This window comes from Ranitomeya variabilis, chromosome 6 (genome assembly GCF_051348905.1).
Source record: "Ranitomeya variabilis isolate aRanVar5 chromosome 6, aRanVar5.hap1, whole genome shotgun sequence".
NCBI lineage: Eukaryota > Metazoa > Chordata > Amphibia > Anura > Dendrobatidae > Ranitomeya > Ranitomeya variabilis.
Genome location: NC_135237.1, coordinates 533,381,377 through 533,400,339, shown reverse-complemented (window position 1 = coordinate 533,400,339; position 18,963 = coordinate 533,381,377). Strand labels below are relative to the sequence as shown.

The 18,963-nt window shown below is 43.0% G+C and overlaps 1 protein-coding gene across 3 annotated transcripts in view; it reads right to left on the bottom strand.

Annotated features, from left to right (window-relative positions):
* Positions 1–8,066: 8,066 nt before the first annotated feature.
* The window catches only part of SLC30A8 (solute carrier family 30 member 8), a 72,255-nt gene continuing 61,358 nt past the window's right edge, over positions 8,067–18,963 (bottom strand). The window contains exons 7-8 of one of the 3 annotated variants that reach the window (XM_077268177.1): positions 12,815–12,949; positions 8,069–9,645 (exon numbers count right to left, since the gene is read on the bottom strand). In XM_077268177.1, coding sequence (XP_077124292.1) covers positions 9,500–9,645; positions 12,815–12,949 — 281 coding nt within the window. In that variant the 3' untranslated portion in view covers positions 8,069–9,499. Of the gene's footprint in view, positions 9,646–11,571; positions 11,717–12,814; positions 12,950–18,963 lie in introns of those variants that run through there. The other 2 variants (XM_077268178.1, XM_077268179.1) reach the window with 2 other exon arrangements.

Below are 18,963 nucleotides of genomic sequence, written 5' to 3'. Positions count from 1 at the left end.
ATATGAAGTCTATGGTAACGGAGCTCAGAGGTGAGATTGTGGACCTCGGCATTCGCACAGACCATCTTGAAACTAAAATGACTGAACTTATTCAATCTCACAGCACTCTCCTGGATGATCACGAACACCTCCACCTCTCAGTTGAAGCGCTTCAAGCTAAAAACTTTGACCTGGAGGACAGACATAGACGGAACAACGTCCGCCTTAGAGGCGTCCCTGAGTTGCTCCCTCCTGAGGAACTAAGAGCGTTTCTCCAGGATTTCATGTTAGAAGTGCTACCGGGCTTAGAACCCAGAGACCTAAAAATAGATCGCATTCATAGAGTGCAGAAGCCTGCTGGTGTCCGCTCGGATCTTCCTCGTGATGTGCTGGCAAGAGTACATTTTTATGAGGTTAAGGATGACTTTCTGAAGGCTCTCAGAGCGTCTCCCGCTATATCTGAACGCTTTACGAAACTTGAGGTGTATCCGGATCTATCTCCAGGCACCTTAGCTCAGCGTCGCTCGTTTAAGCCCTACACAGCACTACTACGGGATAAAGAAATAGCTTACAGATGGGGACACCCTACTCGTCTTATTATTCGCAGAGATAACATCACTCACACTTGCTCTACGCCCGCTCATGCAGCGCAACTCCTGAAGACCTGGAATTTTCTCCAAGCGTCCTCTTCTACAACGCTCCAACCTCCCAGACAGGACTCCTTGGATAAGAGTGGATCTCGTGGGAAAAGGATCGACCCAGAATGGAGAGTCGCTTGACCTGATTTTAGTTGATCTGGATTTCATTTTTTGCTGGATAATATGCTCAGGGGTCCGTCTTCCTGTTTTTCTTTTTTTTTTTCGTTTCCCAGGTTACATTTCGGCTCCTTTCCCTTCTTTTCCCTCCCTCCCTATTACTTACGCCTGGGAATGCGGCCCCTTCGAGCGACTTTTGTTCGCTCTGAATTTCTGGACTTTTTTTTCTTAATTTTATTGTTGCTTTTTGTAAATATTTCAGGTAATCAGTTACTTCCACTGATGTTTCATTTGTTATTGTTTTTGCATTGTCCTTGTTATGGCGCATTTGCGTCTGAATCATTATGCACTGTTACCCTGGTTATGTACCCCTCTCCCCCCTTACCCCCACTTCCCTCCCTTTTGTGCAGCCGACCATCCTTGTTTTTCATTGTTCTAACATATGAGCTAAGGGTCTACTTTAGATTCTTATTATGCCTATCTCGGTATTTTCATTAAATGTAAATGGCCTTAATTCTCCTCAAAAACGCTCGCTTCTATATAACCAACTTAAGAAATCTCGGGCGGACGTCGTCTTTTTGCAGGAGACTCATCTATTAGAGACTGATAATTACCGCATAACCTCCCGCTTTTATCCTCAGCGTTTTTTTTCCAATGCTCAGGATAAAAAATCTGGTGTAGCAATTTTTATCAGTGCTAAGTTGTCATTTGAATTGATTAAAATCTTTTCTGATCCTGAGGGAAGGTATTTGCTTCTGACTTGTCGTTTAAATGAGATCCTATTTTCTTTATTGGCGATTTATGCCCCGAACGCAAAACAATCTGCCTTTTTAAATTCAATATTAGATAACCTGTCCCCCTCTATGGTGGGTCACAAACTAATCGCGGGAGATCTTAATGCCCCCCTTAACAAATCCCTTGACTGCTCGAATTCCCTGACTTTTAGATCTGACCTAGCTCCTATTACCTCCTCTTTTCACCTGCATGACGTCTGGCGTTACCTCCATAGCAATGAAAGGGACTACACCTTCTTCTCTCCCAGACATAAATCCTTCAGCCGTTTAGACTATTTTCTAGTTAGTGACTCCCTTCTTCCTTTATGTGCGTCTGCCAACATTGACATTATCTCTTGGTCAGACCATGCCCCTATTACTTTAACTCTTTCTGACTCCACTCCCCATTCCCCTTTGACTAACTGGAAATTGAATGAACACCTCCTGACTTCTACGATTAATCTTAAAGCCCTTACTACTCACCTGAAGGAATTCTTTCAATTTAATAATGTTGATGACATTGCTCCAGATGTGTTATGGTTCTCTCATAAGGCTGTGATGCGTGGTCATTTTCTCAAATTAGCAGCCCACTCTAAAAAACAATATAATATGATTCTGGATTCCCTCCTCACTAAGATTAAAACACTCGAAAATTCTCTCTTATCCTCTTCAGACCCTACGTCCCTCTCAGATTTATTAAAGACTCGGAACCAACTGCGCACTCTTCTCCTTTCGCGAGTTGAGCTTCAACTGAAAAAAACTAAATCCAATTTTTATGCCATGGGAGACAGAGCTGGTGCCCTCCTTGCGCGTAGAATTAAAAAAAAGGAGATCCGTTCAAGAATTCCCCACATTATCTCCCCCCATGGAGTCAAAATCTGTAACCCTATTCTTATTGCTGACCAATTCCGCAATTACTATAATGACCTTTATAATTTGTCCTCCTCTCCTTCTACACCGCAACCCTCGCTTGACACTATTTCTGCTTTCCTTGCAAAAGCCAAACTTCCTTCGCTGTCCTCGGTGCAATTAAAATACTTAAATGAGCCTTTTACCCTCCCTGAAATTCTTGAAGTTATTCGTACGTCTAAAAAACGGTCGGCCCCTGGTCCAGATGGCTTCCCCTATCAATATTACTCCTCCTTTTCTTCCTTCCTTGCTCCTCATCTGCTATCTCTTTTTCGGTTCTGGCAACGTGAGGGACACATCAAACCCGAGGGACTAAGAGCATCTATCTCTACAATCCCTAAACCTGGGAAGCCCCCCACCGATCCGAGCAGCTATCGTCCAATAGCTTTGCTTAACTGCGACTTAAAAATTTATTCTAAATTACTAGCGGACCGTCTTAAAGTAGTACTTCCGTCTCTGATTGCTTTAGATCAGGTGGGATTCATTCCTGACCGTCAGGCTAGGGATGCTACGAGAAGGGTCATAAACCTATTGGAGATTTTGGAGAGGAGAGGATCCCCTGGTGTACTCGTCTCGTTAGATGCGGAAAAAGCTTTTGATCGTGTGCACTGGGGGTTCTTGGCGGCGGTCCTGGATAAATTTGCCTTCTCTGGTAACATTAAATCAGCCATTATGGCCCTATATTCGTCCCCTTGTGCTTTTGTTAAAGCGGGTGGCTTTGCTTCTTCCACTTTTTCAATAACCAACGGGACGCGCCAGGGCTCCCCCCTCATTTTTGCCCTTGTGATGGAACCGCTAGCAGCTATTATTCGCACACATCCTGATATCTCGGGTATTTTGGTGGGACCTGTAGACCATAAAATCAGTCTCTATGCTGATGATGTTCTCCTCACTTGCACAAACCCTACTGTTTCTTTACCAACTATTATGTCTGTTCTCTCTGACTTTTCTAACGCCTCTTTCTACAAACTCAACCTTACTAAGTCTTCGATTTTTCCAGTTAACCTTCCCCTTATTTCCCAGCAAAAGCTTTCCGCACATTTTCCCTTTAATTGGACTCCTAACGGCTTTCATTACTTAGGAATTCACATCTCTTCCCTTAAAGATATTATTAGAGTTAACTATGATTCCCTTTTTTCCGATATCCGTTCGTTATGTGCAGAATATTCGTCTTACCAATTGTCCTGGATCGCTCGAATCCAAACTGTCAAAATGATGATTCTCCCTAAGATCCTATACCTCCTCCGTTGTATCCCTCTTCTCTTCCCTAAAAGATATCTAAACCTCTTTCAATCGGGTCTGAGTCGGTTCATTTGGGGTAACAGATCACATCGTGTCGCCATGTCCACTCTGACCCTTCCATCTGGGGGGTGGCTTTGGGGTCCCTGATATTGCATCGTATTATTCCTCTGTTATGCTTGAGGTAGCGAGGATTTGGTGGCTAGAATCTCCTTTATCGCTTTGGTTGCAGATTGAGATGTGTTTTGCTCCTCGTGGATCGACCAGACTTCTTTTGGAAATGAATCTACTTCGTTTCTCCCCTCCGTCCTCCTCTCTTCGTTCTATCCAAAGCCTCCTTTCGACTTGGCAAAAATTTAAAATGTCTCATTTCCCTTTCCTTTTTAAACATATTTCCCTGCGAGCTGTAGAAACCCTGATGGGAGAAATTTCTTTTGCATCTTGGGGCATTGGTCTCACATCCACACTCTCACTCGATGATCTATTGGTTCAGGGTCGTCTCTCTCCTTATAACGACCTGGCTTCGAAATTTTCCCTTCCTCCCTCCTCCCTTTTCTCCTATCTTCGGCTCCGTCACTTTCTTAACTCTGTATCCTTCCCAGTCTGCGATCCCAGGGAGATTAACCTCTCACTACAAGCGTTCTTTGGTCAACTCACCCGGGCCCGTCGCGGAGTCTCTATTATTTATAAAGCCCTTCTTGAATCACGAGTGACGTCTAAACTTTCTTATATGCTCAGATGGGAATCCAGATTTGCCTTTTCAACTCCTTTAGAAAATTGGCTTACAGCCTCGGGTCATGCTTATCATTTCACGCGCTGCATTAACCACCTGGAGCAATCGAAAAAACTTATGTTCAATTGGTATCTATCTCCTTCTCGAATCGCGAAATTTAGTGGTCGGGGTCTCTCCCCCTCCCCTGCTTGCTGGAAGGGTTGTTCTGACTTGGGCACAGAAGCCCATATGTGGTGGCACTGTCCTGGGGTGAATCAGTTTTGGACTGAAGTGAGCTCTCTTATCTCCTCTTTAACGGGTCTTCCCTTGATACTAACGCCCTCCCTAGCTTTACTGGGTTTGGATTTGGAGACTTATCCTCTTACTATTAGACCAATCATAACAAATACCCTCATTGCGGCCCGGCAGACTATAGCAGCCCATTGGAAGTCTCCGACTCTCCCTTCTCTTTCCGAAACTATATCTCGCCTAAATTCACACTGTGCATATGAGCTCATGCTTGCACATGATTTAAATACAAAAATAAAGATTTTGAATTGGTGGGACCCGTGGATTTCCTCTATTTATAACATTGTTGATGTACCTCCCTGATTCTCGTCAGATCTTGAGTTATTGTGTATTACCGAGTAACAGTTAGATTCTGTTTCAATGCTTTTTGTATCTTATATGTAACGGGATGTATAGCTGCTCATTTTCCCTTCCCCTTCCGTGTTGTTGTTGCTCTGTTTTTTATTTTTTTTATTTTTATGCTTGTATTCTTGTATTCTTTTACTGGTAACTGTTTGTTACTTATATTCTTTGAATTCCTTAATAAAAAACAACTGGTTTAAAAAAAAAAAAAATTTAGTTTTGCAATTGGGTTTCATTAAAAACGTTGCATTGCTTGGCTGTCATAGGCCCTTTGACCCGATTCAAGGCCAGCTATTTTAACGCTGGTCCTAATGAGGGGGTATGATGGAGTCAGAGGTGCCGGATTCATTAATCAAAACATCAGATCACACTCGGACCAATATTAGTGTATGGGGCCATGCATATGTCGGATACTTTCCTCAGGCAGAGGCTTCCCCGATTTTCATGGACTGGAAGAAAGGAGAACATGGAGAATTGTTTTTTTTCTATGTTCTCCTCACCCGAGAGAATCGGATCACAGTCTGATTACACTCAGTTCTCTCGGATGAGATCTTCTACGCTCCTCTGCACCTGCCCTTAGAGTGTGGGTCGTGTTTTTAGGGCAGATTTTCTCATATTTTACAGGACCTCAGGTCCTGAGCGAGCAATAATTGTCGTTAAAGCTGCTTACTTTTAGATCACCGTAGCACTTGGCTAAGACAGAAATTTTCCATCTACCTGACATTCTCCGGTCCTGAAGAAGACGTTAAGAATTGGGTGAAATATGTATTCTGTATATATTTATGGCTACACTCTGTATGTGGGTAATTATATTCAGCTCATTAAGCATCAACTGGTTGTGTACTTGTATAGGTCTGACCTTCGTAGCTTCCACATCTATGGATTATGAGCACATGGACCTGAACAACTGATGCAAGCACTTTAAATTGCTAATCCTAAATGCTTTCCTGCTGGCTAAACAGAATACTTTGTGGGCAATTTGTGAAGCTTTGCGCCTGAATTAATGACTTAATTATGTTTTTTTACACCTAGCAACACTCAATCCTTTCTTGCCTTGTCCTTTCAAAGTTATTTATAATGGCTTAACAGATGTTGCCTTTGTCACTTTTACCGTGGTTTATATATGACATTAATAATAAAGAAAATAATCTTATTTTTTCAGCATTTTCAGCAGTTTTGCTCCCATCAAGTGGGGACTTTTTTATTATATTGTGTTTGGGATGTTTATGGATCCAATATATAAAGTTTTTCTTAAGGCCCCCATACACATGAGATGGGTGTGGGTCAAACGATGCATCTCGGCCGTCTCTCCCATACACAGGCGTCTCCTGTGTTCTTTATGGGAAAGCCGCCAATTGTCGGCGGATTGTCTCCAGGAAAACAAAATCTATCGGCAGTCCAAAATCGAGCATGCCCAATAGACATCTCCAATCTGGCACCTCCATATAGTTTAGAGTGTTGGCTGAATCGGGTGGTATCGTTGATATTAGTCTAATAACATTATTATTATTATTATTATTATTAATACTATATTAATATTATTACTGAACGTATTGAAGCCCCTTAAGGATCAAGACAATTTTGGCCTTAAAGGGTTTGCACCAAGTTCAAAGTCCCTTTGCCCCATTATTAAAAATAAGAGTCTTTTCAAATACAATATGTAAGGGAAATGATAGCATCAGTCAGATAACATTGGGTTAAGGCCGGAGTCACATTAGTGTATCACTTACATATACCCAGTGGGGTATCGCTGAGACTACAAGGAGTGTCGTTCCTGATACCTCTACCTGGTGAGCCCGAGCTTCAAAGCTTGGTTAGATGGTCCTTTGTAGCCAGGCTGGAAATTTCCTGTTTACCATAGGGAGGGGGGTGATTGGAAGAAACAAGGTATTAAATATGCAATGTCCTCGCCCGTTATTAGCTCACGGGCCAGTGACAGACCTGCGATTTCTATATTATAATTTAGGCCGTCCTGGAAACGTGAGCCCAGTCCAAGCATGTAAATGATGGGTGACACAATGACGAGGTGTTCACATGTGTGGCTTCGCCTGAAGTATATGTGATCCATAAACCCTTTCCCTTACCCTCAAGGAAACAGAAGAATAAAGTTCTTGTTTTGCATATTTGTGGGTCGCTTTATCTTTATTTTGTAATTCCTTTTCTTGTAAGCACTGTATTTTTTATATTAAAGCTTAAAACATGAATAAGTTTGGTCCTTGTCTGCTCTAAAGATTCCATAGAGAGTATGCGCCTTTTGACTGTCGAACAGTAATTTATATTTCGGGGACTCATTACCCCGTGTGTCTGAGAGTTGTGTGGACCGTGTTGGGGTATGATGTATGCTATGCATCCTATGACAGAGGTTGACTGCAAGATTGAATAATAGGATACATCTTCTTAACCTTGGTCACAGTTCCATACGTCACGAGCTGAAAATTGTGTAGTTGACATTTTTATTGCAAAACAGAAGCAGTGGAAAGTTCTCAGCCCCATGGAATCACGATGCTCTGTAATTTTTTTCTCATTGTAACCTATGGATAGATCCTGCTCTCTAAATGGTCAAGTGTGCGCAAAACTATGTGGCCCACTGTGCATAACAGGTTCATCTTTCTGCGCAGTGGCGCATTCTAGATGTTCTCACTGCACAGGATGGACAGGCGCACATTTTCGCTACAACAACAAGTTTTATATGTTTCCTGCTGTAGGACCACCCAAACAAACATCTTAGATAGCCACTATGACCGATGCCAAATCGGACAGCGGGTGGCTGAGGAAGCCGGTCAATGATCACTTGGTGTGGATATACATTCTCTGGATGATTTCAGGAGTCAGACTTTAAGGCCGGAGACACACTGGTGCGAGATACGGCCGAGTCTCGGTGGTTAAAAGCAAGCTGTGGCACCGGCACTCCGGAGCGGAGCGTGCGGCTCCATGTATTGCTATGCAGCTGCACGCTCCGCTCCGGAGTGCAGGTGCCACAGCTTGCTTTTAACCACCGAGACTCGGCCGTATCTCGCACCAGTGTGTCTCCGGCCTAAGATGGGAACTTGTTACAACTTTATAAGGACCACAGGAACTTTTTTTATTTTTTTACTCACAGTATTCTATGAGTCAAGCAAACACAAAAGGATTCATGGTGCTCCACAAAAGCTAAGCATTGAATATATGGAATATCTTACATTGCGTACTACATTATGTGGTATCTATAGAAATGTGAGGTTCTTGACACATATTTTGATCAAATTTTGTGAGCCCACCTGCCAGGACAAGGCAACCCTCTTCAGATGGGGCCCCGATACAAACAGATTTACTTCTTGTAGGTCGGTGCCTCCACAGACCAGCTTTATTTTGAGCCAATTAAAAACAACCTTGAACAGATGGGAGACATGCATGACAAAGATGGGGACAGTCACACTTCTGCAACTACAATGCCGCATTTAATAGTCTATTGCCTTTGTTATGGAAACAATAGATATTACAGGAACACATTAACTTATTCTTCTAGTCACACCTGAAGAGATTCTTAAGTTGATGAATTACTTTTAGACATAGCTTATTTGTAAAGGGTCATCTCCCATCATGTGTTGTGTTTTTTTTTATAGATCTACTAGATTTTATTTTTTTAAGGATCTTCAGCACTCATAAATGATGGATTATCTGTAGTTGTGGGTTATTTCATGGACCATCTTCAGTCATGAGTTATTTGTATTAAACTGTCTCCAATCTTTGATTATTTGTAATGGATCGACTCCAGTCACTGATTATTTGTAATGGATCTTCTTCTCCAATTATGAGTTATTTCATTAATCCTTACTTGTCAAGGGTTATTTGTAATGGATCATCTCCAGTCATTTATTATGTGTAATGGAACATCTCCAGTCATTGATTATTTGTAATGGATCATCTACAGTCATGGGTTATTTGCAATTGATTATCTTCAGTCATAGGTTACTTCATGGGTCATCTCCAGTTATTGGCTATTTGTAATGGATCATCTCCAGTTATGGATTAAATTAATGGATAATCCCTAGTCATCAGTTATCTAATGGATCATGTCCAATCATGGGTTGATGGATCATCTGAGCCTAATTCCACATGAAAAAATACCTAGAAATCGTACAGCAATTCCAGTGCATAATGTTATCAGACAAACATCCTCATCATTTGTCAATGTTAATCATCTGAGATTATGTATGATCAGATGCCTCCTGATGTAAACGTCCAAGTTTTTCTATTAGTCTGCTAAATCCTTTTTCAATATAATAGTACTCAGTAAGTGGAAGAGTATATAGTTACTGGTTCATTCCAGTATGTCCAACTATCTTTCCATGCTACTTGATAGAAGGGAAGAATTGTTTGCAATGTGGACAATAGTCAATTTCCATTTCTTGTACATTTTTTAAGTTCACAAATTCACATTGCAAAAATATAGTTCTTATCTAAATTGGGGTCTTATTTGTGGAGCCTGCAGAAGTCTAGGCTCATTCTCCCGGCTCATAACAAAACATACACTCTGGATTCTGCTCTTCGATTGGTTCGACTTGAATGGTGACTGAATGGAAGGGGAAGTTGTCAAATATGTTCCTGGTAACATCCTTTAAAATTCTCATAGAATCTTCCGAGACATCTGAAAAAAATTATCAATAGTCAAAGATTAATGAAATCTATTATAAGTAGGATTTAACCCTCTAATGCAAATGTACAGCACTGGAAGTCTCCTCTGGTATCCGTAATTTTAGAGGGTACGGAAGAGCTAAAGCCACCCGACACGTGGCAGATTCTGGCTGTCTGATCCAGAAGCAACTGGAGCTAGCTCTGATCACTGCTGCTTAACAGTTTAGATACTGATATTAAACTCTGATAAGGCATTTCGGAGCGATCACCTGTCATACTGGCTCCCATCGCCCCTGAGACGTGATAGTGGGTTGCTGATGGGTTATCTAATGAAAGTATTTATGTCAAGCATCTTGGTAATCCTGTGAAGCTGAGCCACTGTCTGGGCTTCATAAGAAACCATCATTTACACTATATACTGTAGGGATTGAAGTATATAGTATGTATAAGCAAACAAAGTATCGCAGGTTTAAGTTGCCTAAAATAACTAAGAAAATGAAGCAAAAAAGAATAATGTTTTTGAAAAATATAAAAATTTGAATCAGCCACCCCCCCTTTCCCCATTTAAAAATAAAGAAATAAAATAAATGAAAAGAAAAAAAAATTCTGGCACCAACACATCTATAAAAATTACAAAAGTAATTAGCACATACAGTACATGCCTTAAAAAAAGAACAAACAGAAAAAAACACTGCAATACAACAGACCCAATAAAGCTTCATGGCTCACATTTTAAAAGGAAGCCATGATGTCACCATGAACTATACCTCATTTTACAATAATTTTTTATGTAAGATAAAAAAGAATCTTCTTTCTTTCTTCCAGAAACAGCCACAATTGTCCATTGGACATATTTGCTATTACAGTCCAGTCCCAATCAGTTAGATGGTGATGGCTACCAGCCACAATATTAGGCCGGGATCACACATATGCAAGATACGGCCGAGTCTCGCAGGTGAAAACCCAGCTCTGGCGCCGGCACTCCAGAGCGGAGCGTGCAGCTCCATGTATTGCTGTGCGGCTGCACGCTCCGCTCCGGAGTGCCGGCGCCAGAGCTGGGTTTTCATCCGCGAGACTCGGCCTTATCTCGCGTATGTGTGATCCCGGCCTTAGGCACAGCCTATGGGGATGTTTCTGGGATAAGAAAATATGACGTTTTCTAAGGGATCTAGACCACTGCTTCCAATATTCTCCCTAAATGGTGGTGAGGGTCAGCTGTGCTACTCAGCCAGCACAAGCCTCCAACAGCTGTAATCAGAGCTAGCTCCAATCGCTGCTGTTTAAAAGCCGCTATAAATCTCTGACATTGGCATTTAGATAGCGAGATCTTTCGGCCCACCCGAAATGCAATTGTAGGGTGCTGATTGGTTGCCATAAGTGATCTGCTAAACGTCCCCTTCACTGCACTCTTGGCACAACTATGAATCCCAACCACTGGTTCGGGCTTCATAGGGGACTGTGATTCTCACTATACAGCTCTGGCAAAAATTAAGAAACCACTGCAAAATGTTCAGTTTGTCTGATTTTTCTCTTTATAGGTATATTTTTGAGTAAAATGTAAATTGTTCTTTTATTCTATAAACTTCTGACAACATGTCTCCGAATTTCCAAGCAATAAATTTTGTATTTTTTTCTGACAAAGAAAAATGGTCAAAATAAAAATTTTAAAAAAAGTGCTTTCAGACCTCAAATAATGCAGAGAAAACAAGTTCATAATGAGTTAGAAACAACAATACTAATGTTTTATCTCAGGAAGAGTTCAGAAATCAATATCTTGTGGAATAACCATGATTTTTAATCACAGCTTTCATGCGTCTTGGCATGCTTTCCACCAGTCTTTCACACTGCTCCTGGCGCAAAAATGTAAGCAGTTCTTCTTTGTTTGATGGCTTCTGACTATCCATCATCCTCTTGATTACATTCCAGAGATTTTCAATGGGGTTCAGGTCTGGAGATTGGGCTGCCCATGACAGGGTTTTGATGTGGTGGTCTCTTAATTTTTGCGAGAGCTGTACACTGAAATACGTACAGAAAGTCTTGTAGTAAATAGCACAGAAGAGCAAACAATCACAGGTTCAAGTTCCCTATGGAGAATAAAAAATAAATTGAAAGATCAAATAAAACATATAAATTAAAATAAAAAAACATATAATTCAGTATTGCTGCATAAAAATCTGATCTATCAAAACTTAAAATTATTTTACCCATAAGATAAATAGCATAGAACATGAAAAAAATTACAGTTTTTCTATAGAAAAATCTCACGAAAAAATTGCAATAAAAAAAAAATGCACGTACCCAAAAATTCCATCATCAGAATTCTACAGCTTAGCACATAAAAAACAACCCTAACAAAGCTTCATCAACAGAACAGTAAAAGTTATGGGTCTTAGAAATTAGCGACAAAACATTTTTTCTGTTTTTTGGAAACTTGAGAACTTTATTAAGCCACCGTTGTAGTTACCAAAAAAATGAACATTGGGTACTTCCATAAATATATGATCCAGGCGAATCATGCATCCAAAAAAACAATGTCAGAATTGTGTTCTTTTTCTGCAAAAAACATGCCCTCATACGGCTGTATCGATGGAAGAAGGAGAGGGGTGAAAAAACTAATTTGCCAAATGATTATTGTCTATGTCTTTACGTTAAGGATTAATTATATACAGAGTTCATGAGACAAAAGTAGAGAATATTCAGAGATATTTTTAATTTTGGTTTGGACTAACAAACCATCAAAGATGGCGAGATCTAGACATGACAGTGGATTTTCTGGTGAAGTCCTAAAAGAAAAAGTTTTTTTGTGCCTTAGACAAGCTCGTAATATAAGTATCCGATGATCACTTAATGCTTTGAACAGTCCAATAAAGTTTACTTTCGCCTTTTATCATGGGACGCTGTTACAGAAGTTGTCTTTTCAGACTCCATCTATACAGTGTAAGTGACTGAAGCCTCGCCAGCTACAGATATTTGCAGTGGCACACGGGTCACTCAGAAGATCAGCCATTGTGTTTGCTGACAGAAAAGTCTCATAGCCGAGCAGCCGTCTCAGCAGAAAAGCACACTGTGATGAAAGCTGCTGTAGGGTTGAATGACAGGTAACTTATTGCTATAAAAGCACAAAAATGGCTTTATTGGCCAACAATTGAACTTTTGTTCAAAGCACACATACATTTACTGACCTGTGGCAACATGAACTGAGAGGATGACTTGGTTCGTTGTTAGAGCCAAGAGATGTAGGCTGTGTACCGATTTAACTCCATTAACTGCAAGAATACTCTGCTTTACAGCGCTGTAATTAATCCCTCGGGGGACTCCTGTAGGGCAAAATGAGGTCCTGTAAGATACTTAGCTGTACTAATGAGTCTGATGGATCGGTCATGGCTACCTGTTCTTATAAGGTTCTACAGGGTAAGAGCACACACCATGCAGAACATAGGATCAGATGGCAAAATCACCTGGTCTATTCTTTATGTTATTTCCAATACCTACAGGTAAAAGGGGCATTCCCATCTTAAATGTTTGTGATATATTTTTTAATAAGTGGGGGTCAAACCTCTGAGACCGCAATGATTCTGTGGCTACAACATCTCTGTGGTTCTGCGAACCCTACACTGTGTAGAGAACTGTAATGCAGCCCCTTTCAAGGGAATAAAGGACACAGGTCTACAAAAGAGTAACAACCTGTTTATTTTTTGCATCTGTTGGGTCCTAGAGGTTGGACCCCCTAGCCATCATAATGTGGTAGTGTACTCCAGAACATTTTTGCATATACAAGTTTTGTTATAGACATGTTTATTTCCTTTGTGCGTATTGGAACAACACAAAAAAAACAGAGGAAAACAAAGGCAAATTAGACATAATTTCACACAAAACCCCCAAAATGGACCAGATAAAATTTTTGGCACCTTTCCAACATTGTGTGTAAATGACTTTTCTTCAAGCATGTGATGCTCATTCAAATTCACCTGTGGCAAGTAACAGGTGTGAGCAATATGAAAATCACACCTGTAACCAGATAAAAAGAGGAGAAGCTGACTCAATCTTTGCATTGTGTGTCTGTACTGTATGTGCCGCACTAAGAATGGAGACCAGAACGAGAAGAAAAATTATATGAGAACTTGAGAATCAAAATTGTTGAAAAATATAAAAAATCTCAAAGTTACAAATCCATTTCCAGAGATCTTGCTGTTCCTTTATCCATGATGGGCAACATGAGCAAGACGTTTAAAACCCATGGCACTGTAGGTAATCTCACTGGCTGGATGTGGATGGCACAGAAAAATTGATGAAGTTTTGCAATGCAGGACAGTCCAGATGGTGCATAAGCAGCTCCAATCAAGTTCCAAAGAAATTCAAGTAGTCCTACAGGCTCTGGATGCATCAGTGTCAGCATTAACCGTCCGTCGACATTTGGATGAAATTAAACACTATGGCAGGAGACCCAGGAGGATTCCACTGCTGACACAGAGACATAAAAAGCTAGATTGCAGTGTGCCAAAATGTATGTGAGTAAGCCAAAATCCTTCTGGACAGATGGTAAAGCAAATAATTCTACTGTTTACTGAAAACAGAATGAGACCTGTAAAGAAGAAAACACAGTACCTACAGTTAAATATAGCGGAGGTTCAAAGATGTTTTGGGGTTGTTTTGCTGCCTCTGGCACTGGATGCCTTGACTGTGTGCAATGTATCACAAAATATGAAGATTACCAAAGTATTTTGGGCTGCAATGTAGTGCCCAGTGTCAGAAAGCTGGGTTTGCATCCTAGGTCATGAGTTTTCCAGCAAAACAATGACGCCAAACATGCTTCAAGAAGCACCCAGAAATGGATGGAATCAAAGTACTGGTGTCATGTAGTGACAAGGGACTGTGGGCACCTACCCGATCCCTCAAACTAGGGTCGCCATATTCTTTCCCTGTTCCCAGTGCAGCGCCCCAGAGTCCTGGTCGTTGCAGTAATGCCGCTCTTCCACCAGGGGGAGTGATATTACGTCTGATGGTACTAAAGGAGTTCACCTGACCAGGTATCACAGTCACATGCTACATTTCACACTCCAGTCCACCAGGGGGAGCAAAGGTACTATCTACTAGGCCACTCCTCACACACGGGTAAAACTGGTGGGTTGGATAGGAAGTTAGTCAGAAGCTGCCTGTCATGGGTGGGATCCTGACAGAGGCTAAGCACGAGATAGAACGTTACGGAGCTGCGCCTGCACTTCATTGCGGCAGCATCCTAAGAAAGGACACAAAGAGAAGTATATTGTGGAGAGTGAGAAACGAAGTCACAGCACAAGGAGATAATACCGGGAGGAGTCCTGCCCCGAGATCGGCAGCCTCCTTCCGAGGCGCGTAGCCGGTGGCCGGAACACTGAGGGAGTAATAGGCTCTACGCATTACTTCAGAGACCGACAGGACAGTTGATTCCAAGTTGCCTGCCCGACCTTAATACCTATGAAGACACGGAGGCAAATTGTGGGAGAGCGGCGTCTCTAGGGTCCCTATAAAATAGCTCCAGGCCTACCCCGTCATATGGGTTGTCCTATCCATATCATCTGGGGGACAGAGAGAACAACAGAAACATCCACGAAAGTTGTGAGGACTATCCCGTGGTGCTCAGCAGGGAGGTACTACAACACACAGGCGCTAGTAGGAAGGCTACTGATTTCCACTTGGATAAGGGAACTCTGGATGTCCCTTCAGACCGGCCGGACTCAGCCAGTCCTGTGAACGGTACTCTGGACTGTGGACTCTGAAGTTTTCAGTAAAAGGTAAAGAGACTGCAACCTTTGTGTCCTCGTTATTCATTGCGCCTTGCCACATCCACCATCACCACCTACACATCTGGGAAGCCCTGGGGACATACTTCACCTGTGGGAAGGTACACCATCTAGCTGCCATTCCATCACACCAGCGGACCCCTACCAGCGTCGGTCACCCTGACCGAATACCACAGCTGGCGTCACGAAACACCGTACAAACAACTACTCTTTTAAGTGGACGCCCCTCAGAAGGGCCACGGACTGGGTTGGGCCACCGTGACATTCCCAGAACAGAGAGAGATAGACCCGGTACCGAGTATTCCATTGTCCTTACACGTGGGGGCGCTCCACCAGGATTACACCAGATGGTGGAGACGCTGTGTGTTATGACCCCAATGGCGAGGGTCTCAGAGGAACGTGGAAGTCTGCAGAATACAAAAATCCAGCTCATAGGGCAGTGGTAACTGGGTTGACCATATATCTACTCCTAACGCCAACACTAGAAGTAGCCGGGGATCATTCCTACGTTGATTCTAGATGACACGCGCCAGCCGGAGAATCTAGCTACCCCTAGTAGAGGAAAACAAAGACCTTTCTTGCCTCCAGAGAAGGGGACCCCAAAGCTGGATAGAAGCCCCCCACAAATAATGACGGTGAGGTAAGAGGAAATGACAAACACAGAAATGAACCAGGTTTAGCACAGAGAGGCCCGCTTACTGATAGCAGAATAAAGAAAGGTAACTTATATCGTCAACAAAAACCCTATCAAAATCCACACTGGAAATTCAAGAACCCCCGAACCGTCTAACGGTCCGGGGGGAGAACACCAGCCCCCTAGAGCTTCCAGCAAAGGTCAGGATATAGATTTGGAACAAGCTGGACAAAAATACAAAAACAAAACAAATAGCAAAAAGCAAAAGACAGACTTAGCTGATATAACTGGAACCAGGATCAGTAGACAAGAGCACAGCAGACTAGCTCTGATAACTACGTTGCCAGGCATTGAACTGAAGGTCCAGGGAGCTTAAATAGCAACACCCCTAACTAACGACCCAGGTGCGGATAAAAGGAATGACAGAAAAACCAGAGTCAAAAAACTAGTAACCACTAGAGGGAGCAAAAAGCAAATTCACAACAGTACCCCCCCCTTAGTGAGGGGTCACCGAACCCTCACCACGACCACCAGGGCGATCAGGATGAGCGGCATGAAAGGCACGAACTAAATCGGCCGCATGAACATCAGAGGCGACCACCCAGGAATTATCCTCCTGACCATAGCCCTTCCACTTGACCAGGTACTGAAGCCTCCGCCTGGAGAGGCGAGAATCCAAGATCTTCTCCACCACGTACTCCAACTCGCCCTCAACCAACAACGGAGCAGGAGGCTCAGCAGAAGGAACTACAGGCACAATGTACCGCCGCAACAAGGACCTATGAAATACATTGTGAATAGCAAACGACACAGGAAGATCCAGACGAAAAGATACAGGATTAAGGATTTCCAATATCTTGTAAGGCCCAATAAAACGAGGTTTAAATTTGGGAGAGGAGACCTTCATAGGAACAAAGCGGGAAGAAAGCCATACCAAATCCCCAACGCGTAGTCGGGGACCCACACCGCGGCGGCGGTTGGCAAAGCGCTGAGCCTTCTCCTGTGACAACTTCAAGTTGTCCACCACATGATTCCAGATCTGTTGCAACCTATCCACCACAGAATCCACCCCAGGACAGTCAGAAGGCTCCACATGACCCGAAGAAAAGCGAGGATGGAAACCAGAGTTGCAGAAAAAAGGCGAAACCAAGGTGGCGGAACTAGCCCGATTATTAAGGGCAAACTCAGCCAACGGTAAGAATGTCACCCAATCGTCCTGATCAGCAGAGACAAAACACCTCAAATAAGCCTCCAAAGTCTGATTGGTTCGCTCCGTCTGTCCATTAGTCTGAGGATGGAAAGCAGACGAAAACGACAAATCAATGCCCATCCTACTACAAAAGGATCGCCAGAACCTGGAAACGAACTGGGATCCTCTGTCTGACACAATATTCTCAGGGATGCCGTGCAAACGAACCACGTTCTGGAAAAACACAGGAACCAGATCGGAAGAGGAAGGCAGCTTAGGCAAAGGAACCAAATGGACCATCTTGGAGAAGCGATCACATATCACCCAAATAACGGACATGCCCTGAGATAGCGGAAGATCAGAAATGAAATCCATGGAGATATGTGTCCAAGGTCTCTTCGGGACAGGCAAGGGCAAGAGCAAACCGCTGGCACGAGAACAGCAAGGCTTAGCTCGAGCACAAGTCCCACAGGACTGCACAAATGACCGCACATCCCTTGACAAGGAAGGCCACCAAAAGGACCTGGCCACCAGATCTCTGGTGCCAAAAATTCCCGGGTGACCTGCCAACACCGAGGAATGAACCTCGGAAATGACTCTGCTGGTCCACTTATCCGGGACAAACAGTCTGTCAGGTGGACAAGACTCAGGCCTATCAGCCTGAAATCTCTGCAACACACGTCGCAGATCCGGAGAAATAGCTGACAAGATAACTCCATCTTTAAGAATACCAACAGGATCAGCGACTCCAGGAGCATCAGGCACAAAGCTCCTAGAAAGAGCATCGGCCTTCACATTCTTTGAACCTGGTAAATACGAGACAACAAAATCAAAGCGGGAGAAAAACAATGACCAGCGGGCCTGTCTCGGATTAAGGCGTTTAGCAGACTCGAGATACATCAGATTTTTGTGATCAGTCAAGACCACCACACGATGCTTAGCACCCTCGAGCCAATGACGCCACTCCTCAAATGCCCATTTCATGGCCAACAACTCCCGATTGCCCACATCATAATTTCGCTCGGCAGGCGAAAACTTCCTAGAGAAAAAGGCACAAGGTTTCATAACAGAGCAACCAGGGCCTCTCTGCGACAAAACGGCCCCTGCCCCAATCTCCGAAGCATCCACCTCAACCTGAAAGGGAAGTGAGACGTCAGGCTGGCACAAAACAGGCGCCAAAGTAAACCGGCGTTTCAACTCCTGGAAAGCCTCCACGGCAGCAGGAGCCCAGTTAGCTACATCGGAGCCCTTCTTGGTCATATCCGTCAAAGGTTTCACAATGCTAGAAAAATTAGCGATAAAACGACGGTAGAAGTTAGCGAAGCCCAAGAACTTCTGAAGACTCTTAACTGACGAGGGCTGAGTCCAATCAAGAATAGCTCGGACCTTGACTGGGTCCATCTCCACAGCAGAAGGGGAAAAAATGAACCCCAAAAAGGGAACCTTCTGTACACCAAAGAGACACTTTGAGCCCTTGACAAACAAAGAATTTTCACGCAAAATTTTAAAGACCAACCTGACCTGCTCCACATGCGAATCCCAATCATCAGAAAAAACCAAAATATCATCCAGATAAACAATCAAAAATTTATCCAGATACTTCCGGAAAATGTCATGCATAAAGGACTGAAAAACTGAAGGCGCATTGGAGAGCCCAAAAGGCATCACCAAGTACTCAAAATGACCTTCGGGCGTATTGAATGCGGTTTTCCATTCATCACCTTGCTT